General features: G+C 42.3%; 1 protein-coding gene and 1 long non-coding RNA gene across 2 annotated transcripts in view; one reads left to right on the top strand and one right to left on the bottom strand.

Annotated features, from left to right (window-relative positions):
* Positions 1–19,213, bottom strand: part of Cd38 (CD38 molecule) — a 34,480-nt gene that overhangs the window by 1,330 nt on the left and 13,937 nt on the right. Inside the window, exons 2-7 of the mRNA XM_028892933.2 lie at positions 10,885–11,014; positions 9,715–9,850; positions 7,627–7,712; positions 3,388–3,461; positions 1,851–1,943; positions 1,438–1,524 (exon numbers count right to left, since the gene is read on the bottom strand). Of these exons, the coding sequence (XP_028748766.1) occupies positions 1,438–1,524; positions 1,851–1,943; positions 3,388–3,461; positions 7,627–7,712; positions 9,715–9,850; positions 10,885–11,014 (606 nt within the window). The remainder of the gene's footprint in view (positions 1–1,437; positions 1,525–1,850; positions 1,944–3,387; positions 3,462–7,626; positions 7,713–9,714; positions 9,851–10,884; positions 11,015–19,213) is intronic.
* The window catches only part of LOC119088643, a 49,812-nt gene continuing 32,541 nt past the window's right edge, over positions 1,943–19,213 (top strand). Inside the window, exon 1 of the long non-coding RNA XR_005092327.1 lies at positions 1,943–2,103. This is a non-coding gene — a long non-coding RNA (uncharacterized LOC119088643). The remainder of the gene's footprint in view (positions 2,104–19,213) is intronic.

Here is a 19,213-nt window from a genome sequence, read left to right as displayed (position 1 = left end):
CAACACTGAGAAATGCCTAAGTCAGGAGTCAGTGACTTGACAGTGTGCCTCAATTTATTTGCAGTTCACTTGTAAGACCATAAAACTAAATACCAAGGAAGACGTGATGGAAATGTATGGAGGTGAAAAAACGAGCATGTGACAGCTAATGATCATGAGATGTGGCCACTGAGACCAGGCCCACCCACAGTTCCTGATGATTCTGCTTTCCTCAGTCAGGAAGCTTCCCGGTGACTTTTTGGTAAAGGCATGAGACAGCACAGAACTCAGGGACCATGCTTAAGAGGTTTGGATGCCACTGTCAAAGGACCATGCTTGCTCTACACATAGCATGCTCAGGTATCTAACTGGTAAATTAAAAAGACTGTCATTTCATAAATGTAAGCTAACAAAACCATACAGTCTGTGCTCTGCAACCTTCTCCTAGTTGGCCAGTACTATTTCCCATACAAAGTATCTTTCAATGACTTAGCCTAGTCAGCTGTCTACAGACTTTCTTTTATAGTTAATCTTTTCCTTTCTTCTGTTTTTTTGCATTTAACTTCTGCAGCATGTTGATGGTTTTTTTTTTTTTTTGTTTTTGTTTTTGTTTTTGTTTTTTTTTTTTTCCTGGCAGTTTCCAAAGAACAGCCAGCTGATTGATGGGAAATTCAGGCCCTCTGGGAAATGAGCCATCCATCTTTTAAATCTGTCCTTCTGCCTTTGAGATATGGTGGGTGATGTGAAGAGATACAAAATATTCCATCTCTTCAGCTTGTATATACTTCAGGAAGCCTTTTCTCTATGCTTTAGTCTTAGCTGAAGCTATTCCTCACAAGAAAAGCTCCCAAAGTGCTTCTTTGTGAAGGTAGATGTCCCTGCCTGTATCATTGGCCACAACCAGTTACAAACAATGAGGGGGCCCCCCAGTTTTGGAGTTACAGGTAACTTTAAAGATATATACCTGCAGGTAGGTTAATGGTAAATTTTTGTTAAGCATTTACATTGGTTTTGGTCTTAATCTAGAAAAGATAAATCTTTGTAGACTGCCATGTGGAAATTTACCAAATAATGGGCATTTACATTTGAATCTAACTAACTAAGGAGATTTCACATGAAAATGTGTAGCCAGTCACAGACTTTTAAAACTTGGGAGAAAAGTCTCGGTTGGCAAGACACGTTTTTGTTCCCCTGAAGCCCAGCAGTAAAGCAAGAAGTGCATCCCTTGAGGGTCATTCAGCTTCTGGAGCAAGTCACTGCTCAGGGATGGCAGAGAAGGAGGACGAGAATGAATGGGTAGGCGGCCAGATTTAAGCCATTGACTAGGGAAACAAGATATGTTTGGTGGCAGGGCATAATGCATCATACATCACACACCACCAAGGCCTGGGAAGGATCCCTGAAGTCCTCTCAGTTCACACAACTGGTTTTTCTTTTTTCCCACAAGAACTCAATTACCTGTAGTTATCCTGGCAGGCAAAAGTGATATTCCTTTGGTGCACAATCAACTTCAGATCATTTATAGAGGAGCCTGAGCATGAGTTACTAGGGAAGAAAAAAAATATTCAAATAATAAGATCTTTCAAATTCTCTGAGTGTCTTGCTTTCTCTGCATAACTGCTCCTGGGAACAGCATTGAAGAGAGGTGAATCACAAGTCCACCTCTGGGGTTCTCAGGTCAGCAGGAGTGAAGGTGTGAAGCAGTCACTGTCCTTTGTGGAGACAGAATTAAGAGACCATGAGGAGGGCTAAGTGCAGAGTAAGCCCCATTCACTTGCTAAGCCTGTCTGTTCCCAGCATGTTCTTGTTATCTTGAATTTCTTCGCAGGCTGATTCATATCCTATCACTCTGCTACAAAGTAGAGACATACCTGGAATCTGCTTCGATGTCATGCATCACCCAGGCCTGTAGTTTATGCACCTTTTTTGGGTCCAAATTAAAGACTTCTACACTTCCAAAGGTGCTAAAACAGAAGAGATAAATAACATCACTGACTCCAAGCCAAAGTGCAGGGCATCCATACCTCCTGTCACAATCCAGCCAGTGGGACACCACTGAGTAGAACCTACCTTGCCTCCCACCTTTCTTCATTCACTATGACTCTTGGTTACCAGATTTTCAAGGTAAGATTTGTTTTTCAAGACAAGCTTTATCTCTGTTACAGCTCTGGCTGTCCTGGAACTTGCTTTAAGACCAGTGTGGTCTCAAACTCACTGAGCTCCACCTGCTTTTGCTTCCTATGCTGGGATCAAAGGCCTGAGCCACCACGGTCCAGCTCAAGATAAGATGTTTAACTATTCTTTGGTAATGATTAATATATCTAAGATACTTGATGTTCAAAGAGTAAAATTACCAGAGAGCTGGTTACAACCATAGAATCTCTGTTCACTAACACTTATCTAGATTCTTCCTTGTTAGTGTGAATAGCTACCTCTCCTGTGGCAGGGACTTAGCTCTCTGCTATCAGATGACAAGTTTCTGAGTGCCCATAGGAAAAGAGGGTCAGAGAAAGACAAAAGAGTTAATATTGCTTTGTTTGTTTACTTAAACATTAAAACAGAAGAGAGTAACAGTTAATAGAGGTACCTACAGTGCCCAGAGAAAATTAATATGTGCTTCCATTTTCAGAAGTATTTTTGTCAGAGAAAAATTAGAGAACAAAGGCCATGGACGTGATAGAAATTAAGATGAGGAGACCAGAGATGGGAGGCTTGAATGTGAACCAATTCAGTCCTGAGGATGAAATGAGAAAATAATAGCTGATGTGCACTGGGGAGTTTTCATTAGGCATGGAGCTCAGCACTGTTCACAGTATATCTCCATTTTTCTCTACAGCATCCTCATCATTTATGTATACAGGGACTCTCAGAGGCTAGGTGCCCGTATGTGTAATGACCTCTGCTGTCCACCCTGTTAAACCAATACAATGCTTTGTGACAATTTTGCCAAGAGAGGGTGATGACCCAGGATACTTCTGCTGCTGAAGTGGGATTCTCACTCTTCACAGGGGAGAGAGAAGTGAGCCATTATTTCTGAATGGAGAGGATGCAGACAGAGAAAAGAGGGGAGTCAGGCCAGAGAGTATGGGTAAAATAGGAAGATAGAATTCAATGGGAAAGAAAGCTTTGAAAATTATGTGGGACCTCAAAAAGTCAAGAGTGATGTCTGGAAACCATGTAGTGGCTCTTAGGAACATTGGAGGATTTTAGACAAAGAAGAAACCAGACCAAACATTGACCCAGAATAAAAATATCTTCAGAGAATACAGACGTTTTGCCCTTTTTAAGCTGAGCTATTTAGTACATAAAAGAAGGCACATCCTTTTGAGGAATGCCAGGTCCAACAGACTATGGTAACTGCAATTAACTAACCCTTGCAAACAGAATACAAACAAAGGAAAGAAGTACCTGTTTTTGTAAAATGGTTCAGTGAGGGACCCGTTGAGCATCACTTGGACAACACCACAGGCAGCTTCTGCAAACTTAAAAAGAAGTCCATCATTATTCTCCAGCAATTCCATTCAAATGAATATTTAGTACTAGAAAGGGAGGGAGAGGATAGGCTCTACACCTTCAGCACAGGAATGGTCGGTCAATCTATCCAATGGTCTAAGCCATTGGAAGTATGAGCTTTGCATGAGTTCTTATTACAGCCATGTCAGTCTGTAAATGATGCAGAAGTTGAAAGTCTAGAGTGGGAAACAGAGTATCTCTAGAGGAAGGAAAGGAAGGCAATCACCTGGTGTCATGTGCTGTAGAGGCTACATCTTATTTAGCAGAAGCAAGGTGGACAATTTAGGGGTAAGGGAAATGGAATCATGTGGAAAGAGAAACTTAGGTATGAGACAGGGACCCCAATGCTCTAAAAAGGCACAAAGAAAAAGGAAGATTGCTTGAAGAACTCGCTGTGTAGACCAGGCTGGCCTTGGACTCACAGAGAGAGTTTTACTTTTTCATGCAACCAACTTTCATCTGGAAAATTTGCTAAGAACTGGAGTAAACGATGTGAACAGAGTACTGTCCACCTTCCTCTGGAGACAGACCCAGATTTCTGGGACTTAGGTCTCCTTCAATAACATCTGTGCATAGTACCCAATTCATACATTGTAATAATAGGTTGAACATCTTTAGCCATTGGTATGGAGATATCTGGTAGAAATGAGAGCTTGGCTTCCCAGGTTCTTCTGGAGTCTTCAGTGATTTATATCTAGTACATGGCAAAGGGTGAGTTTTGCTCAGTAAAATTCCAAGGAAGGAAAAGCTGGCAGGAAAAAGGAAGATACCCTGTACTAGAGATTAGGAAAGAACAAAAAAGTGCCATATAGGAGTCCACGTCCCAAAGAGTAGGTGGGATTCCACCACGTGAAGAAGCTGTGACTGGAAGAGGCCCTGAGTGTAGGAGAACAGTGGTGTCAGTGGGGGAAACTCATGGAAGGCCAAATACTTCGTTGAGGAAATTGAACATTATTCTGCAGGTGACCTCTACACCACTGGAAGATTTTTGCTGAATTATGAAGTCCAGTGATGCTTGTCTAGCTAAGGAGAGAGATGGACAGACCCCTGATCCTTAAGAATAATCATTAAACACTGACTCAAAAGAGCACTGGACCCCACAATGTAGAAGTTTCATGAGTCCCATGACACAAGATAAACATTGGCTCAGTTGAGGGCTCAAGGTCACATGACTTAGCAGCAAGAGGATCTGGAGATTCAAACCTGTAAGAAGAACAATCCTTACTGTCAATGATAGGGACTAGTATGTTTGCCTTCCTCCATGAGAGTCTGGCAAGGATCAAGGTGCGGGTGCCACAGTGTATCAGAAGGCAGGGTGCCTTTGGTCACCCTCACCATTGAACTCTTAGTATGAAGGGCTGAGATGGGAGTACAAGAGAGCACTTAGTATATATAAAATGTGACCTCCTGTAGAAGGTTTTGGAGATAGTGTGTCTGTAAAACATATCCCAGAGTGATAACGTAACTGAAAAGCATTCTCTGAAAAAGCAAGCAAACAAAAATATACAGTGTCTCTGAGTTTTCAAAACTTGTAGTAAGTACTCAACAAATATTTTTTGAATGGATAGGTTCTGTTACTTAACAAGATAGTAGTGTTTTATTTAAATGCAGCAGCAACATTCTAGAATACATATATGTTGATCTCCATTTGATGGAGACAAAAATGAAGAATCTATGGTCGGAATGTCTAAGAAAATAGCCTATTAAAATGTGTCCCCTAAGAATAAGGCCATCTGAATCAACTGAGCAAGGTTCATATGAATTCACAGAGACTCAAGCAGCAAGCACAGGGCCTACATGAGTCTACACCAGGTCCTCTGTCTATGTATTAGAGCTTTCAGATTAGTATTTTTTAATATGGGATTCTGATTACATGAATGAATGAGTCTTTGATTCTTATGACTGCTCTTGGGGCTCTTTTCTTTCTGTGGATTGCCTTGTCTAGCCTCAATGTGAAAGTTTTCACTTTATCTTTTGTATTTTATTTTGTCATGTTGGTTATCTCTTAGAAGCCTGTTCTTTTCAAATAAGAGACAAAAAGAGAATGGATACAGAGGCAGGTGGGGGAGGTGGGGAGGAACTGGAAGTAGTAGAGGCATGGTAAACTATAATTAGGATATACTGAATAAGAAAAGAATCTATTTTCAATAAAATGAAAAAAAAAACCTACTTACTACTAAAAAAAAAGTGTCCCTTCACTTCCATGCTAATTCTTTGTCTCCCTACACCACTCCACTCCTAAGTCCCCTTGAGGTAGGAATTTAGTCGATACAGGGAGGTGAAGAAGAGCACACCTGCATTCATGCAATTATTCTACCACTGATCTAATTCCTGACTCTTAACCTGCCATTTAAAAGACATAAGCAGTAAGCAGATAGTATGAAGTCAAGGCTAATGCTGTAAAATTAGGCTGACCTACACTAGGACCTCAGTTCAGCTACTTACCAGCCAATGTCCTTGGATTTAGTCTCTTTTAAGAAATTTTCATTAGTTCTTAGAGAGTTTTTTCACAACGAGTTTTGAGCATATTCACCACTTGCCCAGCTCCTCCCAAATCTACCCACCACTACCACCCAACTTTGTGTCCTCTTTTCTTTTCCTACCCATCAAGTCCAACTTCTATTGGCTAGATATTCATGAATAAGTGGCCTGCCCCCAGAGCATGGTTGACCTACCTATGGCAACACACTTAAAGAAAACTGACTTGTCCCAGCAGCTATCTGTCACCAGGAGTTGCCCTGCTAGTGAGGACCCTTTGTGTCCACCTCCCCTCTCCATGCTGAGAGTTGTCCTTAGGTTGGTACAGGTCATGTGCATGTTGTTACAACTGCTGGGAGTTTATATGTGCAACTTTCCTGTTGTATGCAGAGGACACGGTTTCCTGGTATTCGTTCACTGCCTCCAGTTTTTACAGTCTTTCTTCCCCTTCTTCTGCAATTAGTCTCTTAAACTAAGAATATTAGTGTCTTCACCTCTAGTGTAAAAATTTGTTCAATTCTTACACTATCTATTTGGAGAGAGAAATGGGAATGACATAGAGACATGGGACTTGTTGACTGTGAAATGTGTATGCTTCTGTGGTTTGGATGTGTGTTCTTCCACTCTCAGCCCCTAGGTCCTAGGTTGGAAACTGGGTTGGTAAGAGCACAAGGGCTCTACCCTCATGAATGACATCAGTACTCTTGTGAGGGGGCTCAGGGAAATTCTCTAGGCATCTTTTGTCTTCTGACATGTGGGGACACAGCAATGAGTTGGCATCTGAGAAACACAGAACAGCCCTCATTAGACATCAAATCTGCTACCACCTTGGCCTGCTGGCACTTAACCCAACTGAGGTCCTTTCTAAATTACACAACCTGAGCTTTTGGTTAGAGCAGGGCCAATGGACTAAGGCACATGTTTTGACAAATGTGTTTCCATCTTCCACACCTCCTCAGATGTGCACTTCATTTGAATACATAATCAATACATTTGGGCTTTTTTTATTCTCTTTTCACTGGTTTTTCTTCATTATTTTCATTCTTTTCCCACTGTGGTCTACTTACAAAGGAATTTTTCTTGCAGTGACACACGAATAGGGAAAAGTAAATAATGCCTGTGCAACTTCAAGTGAAGTTAGACACAGATGTGAGGTGAGCGAGCTAGTGTTTCTCCACCCAGATTCAAGATCTGGAATCCATGAGTAGCTCACATGTTTGCTTGCACCTCCATCTTGCCACCTCCAAAGTGGCCATGGTATTCATGATATTTCATAGGGTTGTTGTGAGGATAGAGTTCTTAACTCCTGCAAAGGGTTGGGTACATATAAAGTGGTCTACAAATGCAGATTATTCAAACTGTTCCAGAAATCGAATCAATACCTGGGAGCCAGGATAAGTCAAACCTAGCTTCCTGACAGACACAGCCAATGAATGTCATTCACTCATTGGGTATAGGGATTCTTTCTCTGAGCTTGCAAAGCCTCTGTGGCTGTTCTGAAGTTATGTTCGAAAACCTTCTAGTGTGTATCTCTGAGCTTTTGTTCTCAGCAAGGATTTCCACACTTTCACACCACAAAAAGGGTCAAAATTAACCAACCAGTGACCAGACAGCATCTTCAGCCAAAACTCTAGAATTTAACTGCTTGGAACTTACCTTTTGCGAAACCACTTTCCAGAACACTGAAACAGGGTTGTTGGGGCAGTTTTCACTCCAATGTGGGCAAGAGTCATAGTTCATGTCTAAAACATAGTTTATAGGAAACAGTTAAGTGGGAAAGGCATTATACCTTTGGGCCCATTCTTGGCTGTTCAATTACAGTGGAAGTGTTTTCCAATGACATCTGCGCCAAGGCAGAGGCTGGAGAATGGACACATCTCAACCCAATTTAACTAAGTGTCCCTGAATTCCTTCCAACTCCTTGCCTTCCCCTCCAGATCCCAGACAGGAACAGTGTGATAGGTTTTGACTCATCATTCTGGGAAATGGCAACAGAAGGTTGCCCCAAAGAGACCAGCCCCCATCACTCCCCTGGAGTCCAGGAACACTTAGAGAGAAGGCCAGGCCCTTTCGGGAAGAGGACTCGTTCACCAGACACTTCTCTGTTTTGCCGGAAATTCTCTCCTGGAGAGTTTCCTTCTCAACCTCCAGAAGTTTGAGGGCTCAGGTGGTCTCAGCCTTTCTACAGCCAACCCCATCAAAACAGGCTCAGCACCTAATGTGGTACAAAGCATAGAGTGTGGATCCATGGGTTCTATGACACTATTCTCAAGGCCATCTGCCTTAGTATATAAACATTTACTGAGGGTTAGGCTCTGGAGATAGAGGGTTGAATCAGGTGGGAGCCTGGTCTCACATAACATGTGATGTATGGAAGTGAAATAACCAGAGAAAGAGTTACTTGTGTTGTGCAATACTACCAGAAAAAGTTCAGGTTGAATTTTGCTTTGGACAAGAATCAGAGTCTTCAGACAGACTCTAAAGAGAAGGGCACCTTATGCAGATGGCATGTGCAAAGGCCAAGAGCTGTGATGAGCTTTGATCGGAGAAAGGAAATGATGGAAGATGAGGCACCTGAAATACAGAGGCCATGCCAAACCAAGGAATTTAGACTATTAGCCTAGAGGTAAAAAGAGATTGTTAGGTTTTAAAAGGAAATAGAGACGGTCACATTTCCACTGTAAGAAAAACTCTGTCGTGTCAGATGGAGACTGACCTAAAGGGGCAAAGAGTGATCAAAATAACATTACAGCTTTCCCAGCAAGAGAGGGTGTTAGTGTGTTAGACTCAGACAGTGCAAGTGGAGATGAAGAACAGATGGGTTACTAGGCAAGTAGATTGATCGGCTATGAAGGGAAAAGAGAGGTCACCAATAAACAATAGGGATGACACCTTAAGATGCCCATGCTAAATATCTCAACTATAATGATCAGTTCACCGTGCCTATTTATAACCAAACATTACACTGTACATCTTAAGTATATATAATTTCAGTTTCAGCATATTTTTTAAAAACTGGCCCAGAGTTATGTTCAAGAATACACAGTGCAGAATAAAATAGTATATAAAGGTCGAGGGGGTCGTTCCTTGCAAAAAGAGAGGAAGAGAAAGTGAAGAGGGAAGAGGGAGTGGATGAAGGAGAAAGGGAGAGTGGGAGGGGCAGTGAAAGGGGAAAGCAGGAAGGAGGTAGAGAGGGCAAGTGAGGGAGAAACTAGATTTGGGGGCTTACTTCAACAGCATTATAAAGTAGTACTGTGGTTTGATACAGTCTGCCTCACCAACATTCACATTATTAATTCTCTATTGCAATGTGTTGAGTTGATGAGACCTCTAAGAGGAGTTGGAATCATGAGGAAATCTACCCTCATGAATAGATTAATGACTTTCTTGGAACATTGGATTATTTTCCTCTAGACTGTGTTAGATCTCATGGGATTGGACTGGCTATCACAAAAATGAGCAATAAATAAATTGGGCTTTCTCGGCTCTCTCTCTTGCTTCCTCTCTTATGGGGTCAGTCACTTCCTCTACATGTATACTTCCCACCCCTCAGAGGCCAAGGACAACCCTAAGTTCTGAAGCTGGTATTTCAAGAGAATAGGGATTGCTGTTTTCTAAGAGCCTGACTTGTCATTTAGGGCACCAATGGCATTAGGGTGCCCATTGACCTTTCAAAGTTCCTTGCTCACCTCAAGGATCCATTCCCATGCATCCTGAGCCATCCCAGATGGTCCAGATCCTTACCAGAAGTGCTGGGGTCTCCACACCACCGGAGATCATCAGCAATGTAGCCCAGCAGCATGTCCTCCAGGGTGAACATCTTTCCCTCGACCCTGGTATACTGGTGGGCCAGATGTTTGGATTTGCTCCAAAAGAGAGTCTGAGAAAGAATAAACAGACAATTAATTAGGACCAAGAATAAATCCAAGGACTGGGGATGTGGCTCAACAGTGGAATGAGTGCTAACGTTCATGAAGCTCTGGGATCCATCCCCAGAACTTCAATCAATTAATGTTAATCAATCAATTAATCAATCAATCGATCAATCAACTGACCTTGTATAAATATTTTAAAAAAGCAGAAACTATCAAAGTAAATCACACACACTAAATATTCAGAGAAGTCAGTTTGGTTATTGTCTACCATCGACCTCCTCTGTTCAGAGCACTGTACTTGGTACTCCTCGGGGAGGAGCCACAGGCATGTCCATTCACTGAAAACGGGATGAGAGGTGATAACTGTGAATGGGTTGGAGGGCCTCACTTAGTTTCAGACATGTGAAATTTTGCTTTAAACACAGACTTTGTAAGAGTTGTACCTCATGACAGACCTTTTCTAGTATATTCAAAGGACTGAAAACCAGGCTTCTCTGACCCCCGGGCTTGTTCCTTTTACATTTCACCTGGCTACTTTAAAGCCTTTTATACTTAAGCAATTTCTTTTCACCAAGCCTGAACTTCCCTGGTAGTGAAAAAAAGACTCTGACCCCTGGTTTGCCTACCCCATAGAATGGTTCTAAAAAACTAAGAAGACGAGGGCTAGGAGAGTAATGACCAAAAATCACTCATCACATATAAGTCAGACTTGTGTTACCATTTACATGTCTATGATTATCAGAAGCTAGGGGAATGTCCCGTGATTATATAAGTCTGGGTTACTTCTCTTCGTGTGGGATGGGGTTGATGCTAGATTCTTTCTCTGTGTCCCATCTCTATCTGATCTTCCTTCCCCAGATATCCTAAACCCTGATGGTATCCTAGTTCTCCAAAACCTGTCCTCTACCAATACTACCCCACCAACCATATCAAATAATGCCTAATGCCAACATTTCCTCTCTTCCTGTATCGTAACTTTGGGCCTGGGGCCTCTTCCCTTTGGCTCTGATTCTCAGTTCTGAAAGTTACAACTTGTTACCTTGTTACATGGTATGGTTTGAGTGACCAACTTAACCAGTGGTTCGTAATCTTCTCTTGTGATCTTGCATGGATTCTTGGAAACAAATGCTCCTTTGAATGTACTCAATATCTTCTTGCAGTCCTGATCACTATAAAAGGAAACACAGAAAACAGATTTTTAAGATATTTTGGAAGGGGCTGGAGAGAAGACTCATCAGTGAAGAGCACTTGCTGCCTGGGATTGGTTTCTAGCACCCATATAGTGGCTCACAACTGTGTTCAGTTCCAGAGGACTTGACATCTTCATCTGGCCTCCATGGCCACTGCACACACATGGTGCATAAACACACATACAGGCAAAACAATGATACACATAAGATAAAAATAAACCTTAAAAATATTTTTGGAGCATAGATAACAGCAACAAATGCTCTTTATCTGGGAATCATATACTCAGGGTCAGCCAGTCCTCTACATCATTCTATCAAATGTGCAGCACATTCCTCTGAGATGCAAACCAGTCTCCGTGCTGAGGCTCCGTGAGGTTAAAGTGACCCAAGTGCTGGATAAAATTAAGGAGAAAATAGGAAGAAAACTAGTTTTTTTCCTTATCCTACATCTTATATAAAGCATTTAATTCTTCTTAGTGCCTTTGGAAAAGACAAGATTTCAAAACATCTAATAGAGAGGGCTGAATGTTCCAAACACAGAGAAGTCACAAATGCCTGAGGTGATAGAAATGTCAATCACTCTAATCTGGTCATTACATAGTAGTGTGTACATGGACCAAAATGCTGTGTTGTGCCCATAAATATGTCCAATTGCTACATGTCATTTAAAACTTTAAATAAATAGGCCTATTGCAGTTGGACTTGTTAATGTAGGGCAGGGTTCCACAGTCTGTGCATTCATAGCTCCCCTTGCCCCTGGCAATTCTGACCCTGGTTATGTTTGAAAATCAGTGGATACAAATGAAAATGTGAAAGGTTAAATAGCATTTTTTTCCAAAGTCGAGACAGAGTAGTTTAAGTTCATCACCACCTGCCTTTGAAAACTATGCCAGGATCCCATTAATGATCTCTCTTTCCATACCTTTTACATACGCAAAAAGAAAAAGTTATGAGGCCATGTACTTTAGTGTCAATCAAAATTTATGGGGTACTATCACAGGCAATTTAGAAAGTAGACGTTTGGCGGCGACCTTGCTTTCAGTAGGGTTTATGCCTTAATTCCAGTAATTAATGCAGTGGCCTTCTCAAGAACTTTCTGTTCTAAATTCCAAATGTTGTAAAGCTCCTCTGCTTTTTCCCTTGGTAGTGTCTGCAGGACTGCAGGCAAAATAAGATGGGAGACTGAGGAAGAGTAAGATTGGAGACTGAGGAAGAATTCAATGGGACACTGAAGAAGAGAAAGATGGGGGATTGAGGAAGAGTAAGATGGGGGACTGAGGAAGAGTAGGATGGGAGACCGAGAGTGTTTCCCACTTGGAAAAAGGCCTGGTGGAAAGAAGTTATCCAGCACTGAGAACCTGCCACACATCAGGCTTTTTCATCAGCAAGCCCTTATTTAACCACCAAAACTCACAATGCTACCAAATTATTCTTATGCTTCTCTTAGGTCTTATATTCCAGTTCAAATCATAGTAAAAATTCAAGAAACCCCAGGTTAAAACCTGAGGAGAGTTCTTTGTTCGGGAGGGGAGACTGGAGCAATACTGTTGAACCTGACTTGGAAGAGTTGATTCTACTTGGAAGAGTTTGTAATTCGAAGAGAAAAACAAAGGCATCATCTTGCATACATCATTTTCTGTTTTTAAAGTCTTCTTTATCCTTTTTTCACTCTTAGCAAAATAAAGATAATGTTAGGATTAAAGTTTTAGGGGCAAACTCCTACACTAACACACTTTAAAAGTGTCTTTTCTTTTCACTAACTAAGACTTTTTGTTGTTGTTTTTCTATCTTTTTTAAAAAGAAAGGTGAGTTTGCCCAGAGGTGTTACTGGCTGCCATCTTTATCATTCAAGCTGAGTATGGCCTCAGAGTGCTCCTGTCCACCATTTTAATCTTGCAAACATATGGCTCACAATCTTTACCTAAGTATGCCCCCAAAATGTGTGTACCATCTTTTTTCTTTTTGAACTTGCTGTTTGCAGTGAACCTTTCTCCAACCTTATCTCTCAGCTATGCTTGTCAGTTGTTTGCACTCACCAAGATGCAAACTTCCACTTTTCTTATAGTAACAACATTTCTGAGTAGCAGGAACTACAGGCATATAACCCCACGACAGTAGTGGCACTGGGTAGTTTCAATTTGGTTTTGAGATGCTATGAATTAAACTCTCAGCATCACACATGCTAAGCGAGTGCTCTACCACTGAGATGCACCTTCCAGCCCATCTTGACTATTTTTAAATGTACAGATAAATACAGTTATGCTGTTTTGTAACCCATTTGCAATGACACCCTGGCCTTCCTCTACCCAGCCCCTGACTGCCATAATTCTGTTTTAATTTGACTATACTGGATATAGCATTAAAGTGGAATCTTTACATATGGCTGACTTTACTTAGCATTATGTTCTTAGGATAGTCATGCTGTGTTTTATCTTAATTAGGGTTACTATTGCTGCAATGAACACCACAACCAAAGCAGCTTATAAAAGAAAGCTTTTAACTGGAGACTTGCTTAGAGTTTCAGAGGGTGAGTCCATAACCATCATGGCGGGGAGCATAGTGGCAGGTGGGCAGGCATGGTATTGGAGCAGTAGCTGAGAGTTTACATCCTAATCTGCAAGCAGCAGGCAGAGAGAACAAGACTGGGTCTGGCATTGGACTTTTGAAACCCTAAAGCTCACCACCCCCAGTGGCACACCTTTCAGTAAGACCACACCTCCTAATCATTCCTAAACAGTTCAACTGGGAACCAAACATTCAAACATATGAGCCTATAGGGGCCATTCACATTAAAAATACCACATAGTGTGTATTAAATCTTCTCCCGTTTGAAGGCTGAACAATATTCCATTGTGTAATTATAACAACATCAGTTTGTCTGCTCATCAGTCAGTGGGCATGTAGGTTGTTTCTTCTATACATTCTTTTATTCCATATTTTCTGGGAGGCTGCCATAAGTCCTACAATGTGTCCCAGCTGCTATCAAGATAAACATTTCTGTTCATGGGGCACTTGAACATAGACAAGAATAACACAACCCAGTATTGGAGCAAATACACTTAGTCCTGACTTGAATGCTAGCTCTCACCACAGGGTCTTTGGTTCCAAAATCCATTATCTTTTCACATTTCATTATTGGGTCAAGGACGACAGAATCAGCTAATACTGAGCATAGGTGTCCATCTCTCATCCTGAAGCCAAATGATATGAACTCTGAGGTGAAGAAGGAGGCCTGCAAACCTTTTATAATGAACTTTTCCCTCCAACTTTAAAATAATTCCCTATTAAGTCACACACAAACCACAGATAGACTCCTGGGCCAGACTTTGCCAACAAGGTCAAGAAGATGGATAATGAAAAATCTCTCTGGGTAGAGGTGGCACACACCTTTAATCCCAGCACTCGGGAGGCAGAGGCAGGTGGATCTCTGTGAGTTTGAGGATGGCCTGGGCTACAGAGTGAGTTCCAGGACAGGTTCCAAAGCTACACAGAGAAACCTTGTCTTGAAAAAACAACAAACAAAAAACCTTAGACAAAACAAAGAAAAGATGGCCCACTCTGCTAAGTCCCCTGAGTTCCCCTGTAGATGTAACCAACCATCTTATTAAATAAGAAACACAGAACCAATGTAAAAGAGAAAGCCGAGAGGTCAGAGCTCAGAGCTAAAATCTCACCCTTCCTCCTGCGGTGGTCCTAGCTCTCCAAAAGAGAGCTACTTCATGTGTGTGTGTCTTTACATAGTCTTTCGGTTCTGCCTTCTCATTGGTTGTAAACCCAAACACATGACTGCCTCGTCACTGCCTGTAAGTACAGCCCTCTAGGTCTTAAAGGAGTATGTCTCCAATGCTGGCTGTATCCCTAAACACACAGAGATCTATGGGATTAAAGGCGTGTGCCACCACCGCCACGCTCTTTCTATGGCTCTAATAGCTCTGACCCCCGGGCAACTTTATTTATTAACATACAATTAAAATCATATTTCAGTACAAATAGAATACCACCATATTCCCCCCTTTTTTTCCTGCATATGGTACATGCTTTTTAAACTGAAATAGAAGGTAAGAGTCTACGTTCTTTTCATGTTGCCGGAGGAAAATGGCACAATTTCATCCCCCTAGAGTTCTTCATTTTGTGTGACTTTTCTAAAAGCCATACCTTACAGGTTCTGAATATATTTTCTGGAAATGATGCTAGATGTGTAATATACTCAAGGGCATCCTGCTAAGGTCCTAACAAAATAAGGTTCTGTTCTGGTTGCTACGGTCAGTCTGTCTTCCCAAGGTCCAGATGACAAGGAAACTGAGTAAGTTCCCTCCCTGGTTTCAGACTGAGCCACTGGTGGCAGGCTGGGTCTTAGCTCCTCCTCCCCAGGACAGGAAATGCATAGGTTGTTTGTGGAGGTGTTGGTGAGAGACAAACAGCTCTGCCCTCAGAGAAGCTGAACAGTGTGACTTCATACCTAAACCGCATCTTAAGTTTCTTCATTTCACTACGAGCAATTCCACAGAACACCAACGTCAGATAAAGCAATGGTAGATTATAATTCGAATACAGACAAAAAGGAAATCACAGACACAAATGATGGTAGAACCATCTTTGCATGTAGCTGATAGAAGTGATGGCTGCATCTTAACCTGTTCCAACCTCAGCTTTATGCTTCCAGCCTGGTGTAGAGAATTTATTAAGATTTCATATCAGAGAATTGGGCCCATCCTGTTGGCTCCCAGACACTGTACAGGTAAAGCCAGCTTCCTTGAATCTTCCCTTAAACTCTTAAAAATGAGCCAGATCCCCCAAGTTTCCTGAAAACCACGCCTGCCCCCACAACCTTTGTTGGGGGTGTTTCCCTTCTTACAGAGAGCAACAAACCTAACTCACACAATTATAGGGTTCTCCCAGTGGCCCTGGGTAAAGGTCTAGACAGTAATGAACAATCTTGGGGCACTGGAGATGCTAAAGGCCTATGACAACGGGAACATATTCATGAGTATGTAAACTGAACAGAAATTTCATAAGGAGCCCCTATCAGCCTTTTGACTTGTGGGAATAAAGATTTTCTTGATCTGAGGGAAGTTTTTTTTTTTTTTTTTCTTCCCTTCCAAAATGGAGTCTTGGAGGCTGGGCATAGAGTAGGTTAGCCCACATGTCAGGACTCAAGGTCAGTGGTGTGTACTCCTCTTTTCTACCCCCCTGCTCCTAACTTTACTACTCCCACAACCATAGACCACTGACTACAGTTTACCCCTCATGGCTCTCCTTTCTGCTAAGTTCCTCAGGGTTGGTTCGTTCCCAGTGGCCAAAGGTGGAAAGCAGCAAGAGAGGCAAAGGGGGAGTGTGGGGGCATTCGTGACCATGCCATTATGCTCCCTCTGAGCTACATGCTGCACAAGATGCCAATGACTTGTGCTTACATCAAAATCTCACACCAGCCACTGAGGTGTGTGTGTGTGTGGGGGGGTGGTTCTAGTCTCTTAGAAGTAAAGAGACCAGAGCTCAGAGCAGCTTAGGCCCTGTCCAAGGTCAATTAGCCAGCTCCAGAACTGCCTTGTAGGCCAGATCTTGCTCTTTTTGCTAGACAATGCTGCCTCCCACAGGAAAATCAAAACTATGCAGCTACTTTCCAAATAAAGTGGCTCCTAGAAGGAAAGAAAGTTATGATTCCTTGAAGAGTTGTGTCTCTAGATCACAGGAGACATTCAAGATTAGAACTGGGCAGTCATTTCTAGATGCTAGGATACCATGAGTCAAGAAGGAAAGGGTAAGTCTTATCTCGATGGGGGGACATACACACACACACACACACACATATACATACATACATACATATATACATATACATATATATGTCTGTTAAACCTGGTTTTTATATGGACAGCCTGCACTGTATCAGAACTCTTTTATCACCATTCTAAATTCGTACCACTCCCATAATAACCACATTTCCACCTTCATAATGTGCCACTCCTGTGGGAGGCTTTGACACCCTAAACCCCCGTTCCTTTAACACATTTAGCTCTCGAGGCGTAGGGATGCACAGTCTATAAACTCAGCTATCTGGTCCTCCAGGTCATGCTGTCTCTGCTCAAAGAGAAATTGCAGGCTTACTGACCTGCATTAATTCTTGAATTGGAGGCCACTACAGCCTGTATTTAAAGGAAAGACTGCCACCTTGTGGGCGAAGTGAGTGACTGGTGAGACACACGGAAGCGATGATGGGTTCCTAAACAGGGTCTTAAGGAAAGGGCCCACAGAATCAACTAACCAGGGCTCATAGAGGCTCACAGAGACTGAACCAACAACCAGGGAGCCTGCATGGGTCTGACCTAGGTCCTCTGTGCATATGTTATGATTGTGTAGCTTACTTTTCTTGTGGGACTCCTAACAGTGGGAGCAGGGGCTATCTCCGATCCTTTTGCCTGCTTTTGGGATCCTTTTCCTCCTACTGGGTTGCCTCATCCAGCCTTAAAATGAGGGGATTTGCCTGGTCTTCTTATAATTTGATATGTCGGTTTGGTTGATATCCCTGGGAGGCCCGCCCTTTTCTGGAGGGAAAAGAGGAGTGGATGGGGGGGGGAGGTGTGTGCAGAGGAGGATTAGGAGAGGAGGGAAGGGAAACTGGTCAGGATGTAATACATGGGAGAATTCTAAAAAAACAAAAAAAAAAATGACTAAACCACAAAGCTGGAAAACAATTAAAATCGGCCATGAGCTCAGTGCAGAGGGTAAACCCAAGAACAAGATGAAAACTATGAAAGTTATAGAACTTGCTAGAAAGCTACAGGTTCTGTGTGAAAATGGGGGGGGCTGACTAGGATGAGAGTGTGGGGTACGGGGGACAAGCTATAGGTGTTCAACATCCTATAAGGTGGGAACATTAGATGGCACGGAGCAAAGCATTGAAGGAAGACAGAACCTGAGAGCGCTAACATCCAAGTAATAATGTTCTGGACAGAAGGTCCTGGTACCTGATGTGTACCAGGAAAGACACCTTTTGGCTGGAACAAAGCAAGCAAGGAGGAGCTGCTGGAAACAAGGAAGAAGTAAATTTGATCTTCAACGGTGGACTTCTATTTATGGTAGAGTTACGAGCAACGGTGGACTTTGTGAACAGGAAATAGAAGATATGACTTAAGTTCAAAAGAATTCTCTTTCTTTGCTGGCTGTAGTCTGAAAGGAAGTGGGGACAGAGGCAGGTAGATCAGTACTGCTGACAGCTGACTTTGCACCATCGTGGGGAAAGAGAAGATATCGGTCACGGTGAGAAAAAGTAGCTGGACATAGTGATGCATACTTTTAGTCCCAGCACTCGAGAGACAGAGGTAGGAAGATATCTGAGTTCAAGGCCTGCCTGGTCTACAGAGCAAGTTCCAGGACAGCCAGAGCTAACACAGATGAGGGAAAAAGAGGAAAAGAAAAAAATAAGATGGGAAAAAAATGATATATTCCAAGTTCCCTGTGGATTTCTGTAACACAAATTTCAAAACAGTCTTAGAAAACAAACAAGGAAACAAAAAACCCAGAACCAGATGAAAGCTGAAAGATCAAGTCACAGCTAACCTCACCTTACCAACTCCTCAGCCTCCAGAGCGAGACTCCCTGTTTATTCATGCCTTATATATCTCTCTGTGCCCTGCCATCTTATTTCCTTCCTAGTGCTGGGATTAAAAGCATGTGTGCTTCTCAAATACTTGGTAGCAAAGGCATGAGATCTCAAGTGCTGAGATTAAAGGCATATGCCATAACACCTGGCTCTGTTTCCAGTGTGGTCTTGAACTCACAGAGATCTAGACAGATCTCTGCCTCCCAAGTGATAGGATTAAGAGTGTGTGCCACCATTGTCTTGCCTCTATGTCTAATCTAGGGGCTGGCTCTGTCCTTTGATCCCTAGATAAGTTTATTAGGGTAAACAATATATTGAGCTACACAATATATCACCACAGATTTCTAGTGGACTGTGATATGGTGTTGAACAAATTATCAAGTCAGTAACTAGAAGGCTTGTGGCTGAAGTACTAGAACAATGGAGTGGCCATCAACTGGAAGAGAGTTTTCAGAAGAATTGGCCTTGGCTACAGGTTCAATTTGGGATAGTTGGAGCTTGACATGCCCATAAGACATCCAAAGGAAGTCACAGAACAGAGAAATGGGCATGTAACAAGGACAAAGAAGAGACAATGA

This window comes from Peromyscus leucopus, chromosome 10 (assembly GCF_004664715.2).
Source record: "Peromyscus leucopus breed LL Stock chromosome 10, UCI_PerLeu_2.1, whole genome shotgun sequence".
Lineage (NCBI taxonomy): Eukaryota > Metazoa > Chordata > Mammalia > Rodentia > Cricetidae > Peromyscus > Peromyscus leucopus.
Note: the sequence above shows the minus strand (reverse complement) of the source record. Positions and strands in the feature narration are given on the sequence as shown.